Source organism: Antechinus flavipes, chromosome 4 (assembly GCF_016432865.1).
Source record: "Antechinus flavipes isolate AdamAnt ecotype Samford, QLD, Australia chromosome 4, AdamAnt_v2, whole genome shotgun sequence".
Taxonomy (NCBI): Eukaryota; Metazoa; Chordata; class Mammalia; order Dasyuromorphia; family Dasyuridae; genus Antechinus; species Antechinus flavipes.
The window spans coordinates 464,523,494-464,533,978 of record NC_067401.1 but is presented as its reverse complement, the minus strand read 5'-3'; the positions used below and the strand labels follow the sequence as shown (position 1 = coordinate 464,533,978).

At 48.7% G+C, this 10,485-nt stretch overlaps 1 protein-coding gene across 1 annotated transcript in view; it reads left to right on the top strand.

Annotated features, from left to right (window-relative positions):
- Positions 1 to 1,308: 1,308 nt before the first annotated feature.
- Positions 1,309 to 10,485, top strand: part of LOC127561671 (collagen alpha-1(I) chain-like) — a 61,612-nt gene continuing 52,435 nt past the window's right edge. The window contains exons 1-3 of the mRNA XM_051996849.1: positions 1,309 to 1,439; positions 3,335 to 4,081; positions 5,833 to 5,930. Coding sequence (XP_051852809.1) covers positions 1,309 to 1,439; positions 3,335 to 4,081; positions 5,833 to 5,930 — 976 coding nt within the window. The remainder of the gene's footprint in view (positions 1,440 to 3,334; positions 4,082 to 5,832; positions 5,931 to 10,485) is intronic.

Sequence of the window (10,485 nt, the reverse complement as noted above, 5' to 3'; positions counted from 1 at the left end):
CGGGGCACACGGGGAGGCCGACGTTCATTCCTCTGCCCCCGCTGGGGACGGCTCGAGGACAGCCCCCCACAGAAGCTCCCCCTCCGCATGGTGCTCGGCCATTCACTGGGTCTAATAGCCGCCATCCATGAGCGAAAGCTCACCCCGAACCCTGCAAGTCAAACCAGAGCTTGCGGGCCTTTCCGGGCTTCTGGGAGCTTCCCGCCACACTGCGATCTTCTTACTCCTAAGGACAGGATCTCCCCCTCCCCCCCAAGAGGGCCCACCCTTGTTCTAGAACCAGTCAGCGGAGAGTCTGCAGAGCTGATTAATTATCTTTAATGATGCGTCATTAGCTTCACTGAGGGCCTGCCTAGAACGTTTAAATCCAGGTGCAAACTGGCTATTTTTTCTTGGACAAGGAAGCTTTGAAGGAGACCAGGCGGGATCTTCCCCACCTGGAACACCCTCCCTGCTCAGCTCGGTGCTGCAAATCCCCACTTCCCTCCAGCTCGCTCCAGTCCAGAGGCAAACCCGGCTGAGCCACCACTGCGCGCCTACAGATATCTCAGCCAAGGAGCATTTGTAAAGCACCTACTGTGTGCTACATGCAAAGAGAGGCACCCCCCTTAGGATCAAGCCAATAGGTATCTCTAGTAGAATCCAAACCCAGGACCTCTTTCCTCCGAGAGCAGCTCTCCAGCCACTATCCCAAGACGTCTCTCAGCATGGGACTTAGTGCTGGAGGTCCCAGGTTAGAATCCCGACTTTGTAACTTCTCCGTAACCTTGGCCGTGTTTCCTCATGAGGGGGCTGGTGGGACGGGATGTGCCCACTTGCGCCCAGCTCTTTGTGACCCCAGCTGGGGTTTTCCTGCCAGAAATCCCGATGGTTTGCCATTTCCTTCCCCAGCTCATTTGGCAGATAAGGACACTGAGGCAAGCAGAGCTAAATGACTTGTCCGGGCTCACACAGCTAGGGAGCGTCAGAGACAGATCTTCCAGAGGGAGGGAAGGAAGGAAATAAATATTAAGCCCCTACTACCTGCCACCTTACAGTTACCGCCTTTGGTCCTCATAACAATGGAAAGGAGAGGCTGTCGTTATCCTCATTTTACAGCTGAGGAAACTGAGGCAAACAGATTAACTCGCCCAGAGTCGCACAACTAATAAGGAGCAGAGGTCTTCCTGACCCCAAGACCACGTGACACTTCATGGGCACTTTTCTCACCCGATTCCTTCGAATTCAGCCCTTTGGGACCATGTGGATCCCCCCCCAACCCCTAACAGCAGGATCAGCTCAGGCTTTACTGCTCTCACAATACCCGCCATGGAAATGAGCGTCAGCGTGGTTGCTGTCGTTTGTGCAGGACTGAGACCCCCTGGCAGCCCGGCTCAGCAGCAGTCCCTGGACAGCAGCAAGGGAGAGTCTGGAGGTTCCCCTTGGGGGATGGACCCACTGTGAGCCAGCTCTCAAGGAAGGAGGCCCCGCAACTGTCTCCATTTCCTAAAAGTCTCACTATAAGTCCTGGGGTGTGTGTGTGTGTGTGTGTGTGTGTGTGTGTGTGATATGTCTGTGTACGTGTGTTTACATACATGTATGTCTATGTACATATAAGCCCCGCCCTATCACCTCCCCCCACAATTTCTGGTCCCCTGCAAGCAGCTCCTCCCCCCAGAGCAATTTCTCTCTCTCCACGCTTTCCTTTATTGGGCAATTATTAAAAATCCCTCATTCGTTGGGAGGAGGCGGCCTGCCAAAACAAACAGCGTCTTGGGTTTTCTTTGAAAGAAAGGCTGGCTCAGGACGCAGCCTCCTGGCCCCGGAGCTGCCGACATCACAAAGTCAAACAGAGCAGGTACTGCACCAAAGCTGGAGCACTTTTATTCCCTTTGGCTGCTTCCCACAGAGCCCAAGCGCAGCCCCCTGAAACGCCCCCCCCCCCACTGGGCCCAGAGCACGCCAAGAGGAAACCCATTTCTCATTTCCCCTGGCAGGTTCCCATCCCCATCTCACACCGCCCCCCCCCATCTCCTCCTTCTCCCCAAGGACCCCAGCAAGGGCTCACGGGAGAACTGTGTGATGTCCCACCCAGAGCCCCCCACTTTGCCCCCACCTGTGGTGCTGAAAGCCTGATCGCCCCAAACATTTCTCGGGCAGGATCCCTGCTCTCTGTGGCCAGCACGGAGGCGGGAGATAATTCATCTCCAATAAATGCCACATTAACACAAATCTCATTAAGTCCGGCCCAATACTTTCCACAAGAGCCTCTCGCTTTCTTCTGCATTGCAGCAGCAACTGGATCTAACACTTGGGCAGGAGAAAGGAAGCTGGGGGTCAGGGAAACAGAGCCAAGTTACCTTCTCACCTTCCTCCCTCCGGCCCAGGCAGCCGGCCCAGACTCAGGGCCCGGTCCCTTCCAGGGAGGCAGCTTTGCCCTGCTGCCCCCACAGTAGCTCCCGAGGCCAACAGCCCCGGGCGTCCTGGCAGTCACCAAGTGACCGGCGTCCTCTCTGGTCCCACCGATCCCGGAGCGCTTTGGCCCCGACCACCAAACAGACAAAGGAGCTCAAAAAGGAATCCACCGGCCGGCAATGAGATAATATATGTCAAAGTGCTAAGAAATAGCAGGAGCCCCATAAACGCTCCCTCGCTCCCTTCCCGAGGAGCTCCATAAACGCTCGTGTCCTTCCCTTGCCGCTCTCTGGTGGGAAAGCACCAGGATCAAAGCCTTGAGGGAGGGGGGGAGAAGTTCGAATCCAATAAGCAGATTTCTACTCAGCAGCAAATACTGAAAGGGACGAATTTCTAGGCCACGGGCCAATAACCCATCATAAGATCATAGTCTCTGAATCTGAGGGGACCTTCGCGGCACCTCCCCCTTCTCCTCTTCCAGCTCTCCTATATAAATCCCCTATTAGAATGCAAGCTACTCGGGGGCACATTCCCATAAGTCGCCTCATTGCCAGGCACACAGTAAGCCCTTCATCAATGCTCTTCATCTCTTTCGTTATCTGGTCTAATTTCCTCAATTTTCTGAGCCCCAGAATTACCCAGAAAAGGTAATTATTAGAGGATTACGGGATCCAGAAAGGATCTGCCTGATACCACAGAGGGGTTACAGGATTCGAACCCGGGATCTGTGCCCCACCCTTGACTAGCTCAGCAAAAGCTGTGGCTCCCTTTGAAGCTGTCCCTAATAAACTAAGCACTGAGGCAGCTCCGCGTCCTCCCCCCCCCCCCACTTTCTCCCTGGACAAATGCTAAGCCTCCTTAATTAAATCCTTCCTCCCCCAGGAGGCAAATTAGTGCCGAAGTTTCACTCCTGCAACTTAGTCCTTTTAAGAAACTTCAGCCCCCGTCCCCCGTCCCCCCCACCTCCCCAAGCCAGCGGGGGCTCGGGGAGCCAGCCGGCAGCCTTTGTTAGAGAGGGCAGGACGCCCCCGGCCGCGCTCCCGGAGCTGGACCCCAAGCCCTGCCCGGGGGAAACATGGCATCTGAATTCGGGGCTGTACCTGCCGCTCGCCCGCCAGCTGCGCCCCCGGGAGCCGAGGGCGCCGGGCGGGTCCCGCCGAGCCGAGAAACGACGAAGGAGCCGGGCGAGAGGAGAGCGGCTCAGCCCATCCATCCGGCCCGGGGACAGCTCCCGAGTGCGGCTCAGCCCGGCCACGGGGGGAGACGGGGCTGGAGGGGGCGGGGTCCGGCCGGGGAGGACAGCGGAGCCGGGGGGAGGCGCGGCTCTGCCGGCGGGAGGGGGCGGCCCCGCCGGGGACCCAGCGAGGGAACGGGGGAGGGGCGGGGCAGCCAAGGCCGAGGGCCCCGAGGGCCCCGCCGCCTCAGAGACAAGTCTCCCCGGGTCGCACCGCCCGGACTCAGACACCACAAGGGGAGGGACGGAGCCGCGGGGGGCCCCGGGGCTCGGCCGCGGCTCCCGTCAGACCCTCCCTCAGCAGCAGGGACCCTCCTCCGCCGCCTCCGGGCCGCGGGGAACGCCGGAGGCGCACCTGCAGTGTGTGGAGCAAGATGGGCCACGGCCCGTCCCCGCGGAGGAGGACGAGCTCCGAGACATCTCCCGCAGCCAAAGACCGGCGCACAGGCCGGGGTATGTCAGACTAAGAGCGGGGGAAGCTAGGGGGCGCAGTGGGTAGGGCACCAGCCCCAAAGGCAGGAGGATCTGAGTTCAAATCCGACCTCAGACACTTAACACTTTCTGGCTGTGTGGGAAGGTCACAACCCGATTTCCTCAATAACAAGAAAGGACTACAAATCCAAAAAATATACAGAAATTGCCCATTCAACATTTACTAAGTGCCAGGGGCACTGTGTTAGGTGCTGGGGGATGCAGAGACAAAAATAAATCCATTCAATACTCAACAAGCATTTATTAAGTACCTACTTTGTCAATCAATCAAGCATTTATTAAGCACCTAGTATATGCCTACTCCTAAATCAGCCATTTATTAGGGAACTACTTTATGCCAGGCACTGTGTTAAGTGCTAGGAATACAAAGACAAAAAGAAATCCATGCCTGGCCTATTTATTCAGAAAGCAAAAGGCATTTATTATGCACCTACTATGTCCATCAAGCAAGCATTTATTAAGCACCTAGTATATACCTAATCCTAAATCAGCCATTTATTAGGGAACTATTTTATTCCAGGCACTGTGTTAAGTGCTAGGAATACAAAGACAAAAAGAAATCCAAGCCTGCCCTCATTTACTTAGTAAGCAAGAAAGCATTTATTATGTGCCTATTATGTCAATCAAGCAAATATTTATTAAGGCCCTAATAATGTGCCTAATCCTAAATCAAGCATTTATCAAACAACTACTATATGCCGAGCACTGTGTTAATTAAGTTCTGGGGATATAAAGGCAAAAATAAATCCATGCCTGCCCTCATTTATTCAATAATCAAGATAGAGCTTATTAAGGACCTACTATATCAAGTAAGCATTTATTAAGCACTTACTGTGTTCCAGGAGATGAGAACACAGATTAAAAACCAAGATAGCCCCTGCTCTCAAGTAGCTTGCGTTAGATGAATTAAGTATGTCAAATAAGTGAAATAATACTCATATTTCAGAAACACAGACTAGAGATGAAAGGGACCTCAGAAGTCATATAATCTAACCACCTTTTATAGAAGATGAAACAAAGGTCAGAGCTTATGCACTGACCCCTTCACGATCGAATAGATAGGAATGGGCTTGAATTTAGGTCTTCTGACAGCACAGGCAGGCTCTAGCCACTGGGCCATCCTGCCTCTTCCCAGATCACAGCCTAGGTTTGAAGCTGGGCTTTGCCCCTTGCCAGATCTATGGGTCTCATTTTCCTCTTTTGTTGAATGGAAGAAGGAAGAGGCCAATTTTTAAGCTCCCTCCCGACCTAAATAATCCATGGTCAAAAAGTCTTCATGGGTTCTCCCATCTGGAAGTGATTTCATCCCAGCTCACTGGCTTTTCTCACAGCTCCTCTTAGTGAACATTTTCTCTCCTGCTCTTAAACTGGGAACTCCTCCAAGGATGAGCTCCCTTCACCTTCATCCTTGTACCCTTAGCATCGAGCACGGTACCTTGTGGACACTTTCAAATGCTTTTAAAAGCCACTTGGAAATGATAAGCGAATGAGCGCCACATAATGTAAGCTCCAATTTAGAGAGAAAGAGAAGAGAAACAGGTCATCTAGCCCAACGTCTACATTTTGTAGATCCTGGGGAGATGAAATGAATTAAGGGGCCACAGCTCCATGGGGAGTAAGTGACCGAACTGGAATCTGAACCCAGGACTTCTGATACTTGAGGTCCCTTCCAGCTCTGAGACTGCCAGTCATTGACTTTCCCTCAAATTTAGCCCTCATCACAACTCCCCACAGCCTGTAAAGGGAACCAGCCCATTTCCTTTTACCCCTGCTGCTAATGCTGGTGTGGCCCTGGACTCCATCCTGCCAGGTACCAGGTATGAATTCAGCCTGCCCGTCTTCTCCCTCCTGGGTCATACTGTAACCTCCATAATCTGAGCCTGGATTACTGCAGCCATCTAATTTTTGTCTCCCAGCACCCTCCAGCGCCCATCAGCCCTGCTGCCTCCCTCACCCAGCTTCCAAAGGAACATTCCTGTAGCCCACAGTGGACCACGTGCCCTTCTTTCCCAAGAGGCTTTAGAGACTCCCTATGATCTATAGAATAAAATCCAGTCTCTTCTGTTTGACATCGCAAGCTCCTCACAATCTGCCTGGTGTCTAGCTTTGCATTCAGAGCTCATATTACTCGACTTCATGATGGGAGGGAGAACAGAAAAGATTTCTATACTCTTTATATAGCACTATCTATCTATCTATGTACATATATGCATACATATACAGACACACTTTGTTCCAGGACGCTGGCATGTTTTGTTTTTGTTTTTTTTTTGTTTTTGTTTTTAACAAATATTATCTCATTTGAACCTCACAACTGCAAGGTAGAGGCTAGTCTACTCACTTTATCATTCCCGTTTTACATATGAGGAAACTGAGGCAGACACGACTAGGCAACTTATCCAGGCTCACACAGCTACTAAATGTCTGAATTTAATTCTGATCTCAGCTCTCCTTGACTCTAGCTCACAGTGCCTCTTGACTGGCTAATGCTACTATAGCACTGTATAGTTTATTGACTCAATTAATAAATTATTCCTGATCCAGAATTTTTTTTAACTATACACACACACACACACACACACACAAAACACACTAAACACAATTATGCTTATTTTTAAGCGCTAGTCACACAAAGGAAGACCAAAAAAAGTCCCCATCAACAGGGGTTTATATTCTAAAGAAATCAAGGAAATGCTGTGAAATTATCAAAAGCAAACATGGCCCCGGGGATGGATGGGATGATATAGTGACCTCACTGTGGTGGAGGGGATTACTGGCGTGGAATACTGGACACACAGGCAAGCACAGAAGATGTTTTAGTTTTTCTGAATAGCTCTATCCTCCTCACCTCCTTTTTTATTTTATTTTATTTTATTATTTTATTTACACCTCACTAGACAGAAGAGAAGGGAGGAATTTGGAGGGAGGGAAGGGAGGTGATGTAACCCCCCCAAACATCAATAAAAATAAAATAAAAAACTAAAAATAAAAACGGATCTGACGTTCACAGCCATTAGCCATCAGGATGTTCTTCCCAAAGATCAGGTTTCTTGGCAGTCTTCTCTAATTCAAATCCAAATCTCGGTTAACTAGACGTCTGACGTGCCCCAGAAGGGAGAACCTCAGTGTGGGTAAGTAAAGCTACCGATATCTGTCCCACTCGACACCTTTGCAGAACTCTTGTTTCCAAGTCCAAGATCTCAAGGAAAACCAAAAGACCCTTTGAAGTAGATTTCATGATTTCCAACATCTTCCAAATTAGGGAGCTTAGCTACAGAGTAGATTATGGCGGCAGAGGAGAACCCATGAGAACCACCATCTTTTCATTTTAGGTGAGAAATCTAAGGGCTTGGTCTTTCCTTTATCCTCTTCCTTTCACTCTCTTCCTTCAGCCTTTTCCCCCTTTCTTCCTTTCTGTCCTTCTTTCTCCTTCCCATTCCTTCCCTGATGGGATCTCAGGGATGATCTGCTCCGACCCGCTCAATTCACAGACCAAGAAACTAAAGTTCAAAATAGAGAATGTTATAAGAGTCTTAGTGCAGTCTTCAGTTACTAAATCTCTCTTGTCTCCACACCTTTCTCTTTTAATTTCCTTTCCTCCTTTGCTCTGTCTTTCTCTGTTTGTGTCTGTCTCTCTCTCTCTTTCTCTCTTAATCTCCCTGCTTCCTTTCTTCTCCTTTTCTCTCTCTCAATCTCTCTCTGTGTCTCTCTCTCAATCTCTCAATCTTTCTCTCTCAGAAAGAAATCACCAGAATTCCCAGAAATGCTTGAAAAAAGCACATCCATTCCTTTCACTATCAGCAATCCTGTGCAGCTGGAAAGGGGAGGAATTCTCCATTCATAAACTGAGCTGTCAGCAGCAATAAACAAGGCCATCTTTGAAAGAAAACACTCACCTTCCTCAGACCAGTCTTTTCTCTCTCTAAACAGCCTATCCAGCGTGGTGTGTGTGTGTGTGTGTGTGTGTGTGTCCAGGCTCCCTTTGTTTTCTAACAGAATACTAAGAATCATAATTCAGCAGGAAACTCAAGGGCCATCAAGTCCAATTCTTTTTTCTTTTTTAACAGATAAGGAAACTGAGGCCCCCAGAGGAAAAGTAATGTTTATGGTCCGTTTACTGCAGACCTGAAACCCTGTCCTGGGGCCCAGCTGGGCTCATTCTCCCAGTGCCTCATTCCCGCCAGAAGCAAAGGGTGGAGAGCTTCCAAGGGGCCCATCTGTGCCTGGCACGAGGCCCCTGTCATCAGGGGCCCAGGACACGCAACAGATTTTCTTCTTCAAGTAGTGCTCTTCAGAGACACAGAGTCACGTCATGGACAGGGATGTCTCATGTTGTGGCCCTGAAGATAAGAGCCTGTGTGTGAGAGAGACAGAAACAGAGACAGACAGAGAAAGACAAAGAGAGAGTGAGAGAGAGAAAGAGACAGAGATAGACAAAGAGAGATAGAGACACAAACCCACAGGGAGAGACGAGAAAGGGGGAAAGCAGTTCATGAGAGCTAAGAACAGAAAAAAAGGAAAAAAACACTTCAGTTTTCACAAAACATGTGTGTACAATGTGTTCCTGGAACAACAGAGGTCATAGAATCTTAGAGCTGGGAAGAACAGAATGTTAGATCTTGAAGGGCCTTTAGAACATGGGATGTCACTAATACATTGTTGGTGGAGCTGTGAACTGATCCAAACATCCTGGAGAGCAATTTGGAATATTCCCAAAGGGCCATCAAACTGTGCGTCCCCTTTGACCCAGCACTGTTTCTATTGGGCTTATATCCCAAAGAGAGCATAAAAGAGGGAAAGGGCCCCACATGTGCCAAAATGTTTGTGGCAGCCCTCTTTGTAGTGGCCAGAAACTGGAAACTGTCCATCGGTGGGGGAATGGCTGAATAAGCTATGCTATATGAATATTATGGAATATTATTCTATAAGAAATAATCAGCAGGAGGATTTCAGAAAGGCCTGGAGAGACTGACATGAACTGATGCTGAGTGAAGTGAGCGGCGGTTACGAGATCATCATACATGGCATCATACAAGATTATACGATAGCCAGTTCTGATGGACGTGGCTCTTTTCAACAATGAGATGATCTTTGCCAGTTCTAATGGTCTTGTGATGGAGAGAGCCGTCTGCACCCAGAGAGGACTGTGGGAACTGAGTGTGGGTCACAACGTAGTATTTTCACTTTGTGCAGCATAATTGTGAAAATGTGTGAAGAACTGCATATGTTTATCATGGACTAGATTTCTTGCTGTCTAGGGGAAGAGGTAGAGTGAAGAAAGGGAGAAAAATATGGAACACAAAGTTTTATAAGGGGAAATGTTAAAAACTATCTTTCATATATTTTGAAAAGTAAAAGTTTAAAAAAAAAAGAACATGAGATGTCAGATCTTGAAGAGATCTTCAAGATCTAGTGGGACAGCATGTAACCAATTTGGCTGGAATATAGAAGAATATAGAATATGTGAGAAGCAGAGTCCTGAGCAGTAAGCTCGGAAAGGGAAAGGAATTCTCAGCCATTTAAGTCTGGGGTAAGTAGAGTCCAAAGAGAAAAAAAAATCAGGACTCTTTAGCAAAACATTCAAAGCTTTCTGGTCAGTCACACCCCTCCAGCTCCATCTCATCCTTCTTTCTGAAGGGTGCTTTCTATTCCGGCTGGACTGGCCTTCCCATCCGCCATCTTAGCTTTTCTGCTTACTTACTACCTTTGGGATCTTGGGAAGTTCTTCTGCAGCTGAAATGAGGGATTTGGACTAAAGGACTTTCTAGCTCAAATTCTGATCTTATGTTCTTCCATTCAACAAGCACTTATGGAGTACCTACAGTATACTGAGGATTCTCCTAGAAAATACAAGAAAGAAACCTTCAAGGAGAAGAAATAGGAAGTAATAATTGTGTTTTTTTTTTTTGGGGGGGGGGACTTGGGTGACTCTGAAAGGCCTTGGGTAGGAAGAGAAAACTGAACTGAGCCTTGATGAAAACAAAGAAGGATTAGAGGGAGAGGTGAGAAGAAAGAGCCATTCAGGCATGGAGGAGGGTTTTTGAAAGGTTCTGACATTCAGTGTTCTAAAATCTAGCTGAGCTCTAATATTTTGTGTCCCAAGGAAACTCTTCTCTCTGATACGTGTCCTAAGCTCTCTCCCAGACATGACATCCTATGCCCTAAAGCCCCTTCAATTTCTGACATCTCATGTTCTAAGGTCCTTTCAAGATCTAACATCTCATGTTCTAAGGTCCCTTCAAATCTAACATTCGTTGTTCTAGGATCCCTTTAAAATCTGACATCCCACGATCTACATCCCTTTAAGATCTAACATCTCATGTTCTAAGGTCCCTTCAAATCTAACATTTGTTGTTCTAGGATCC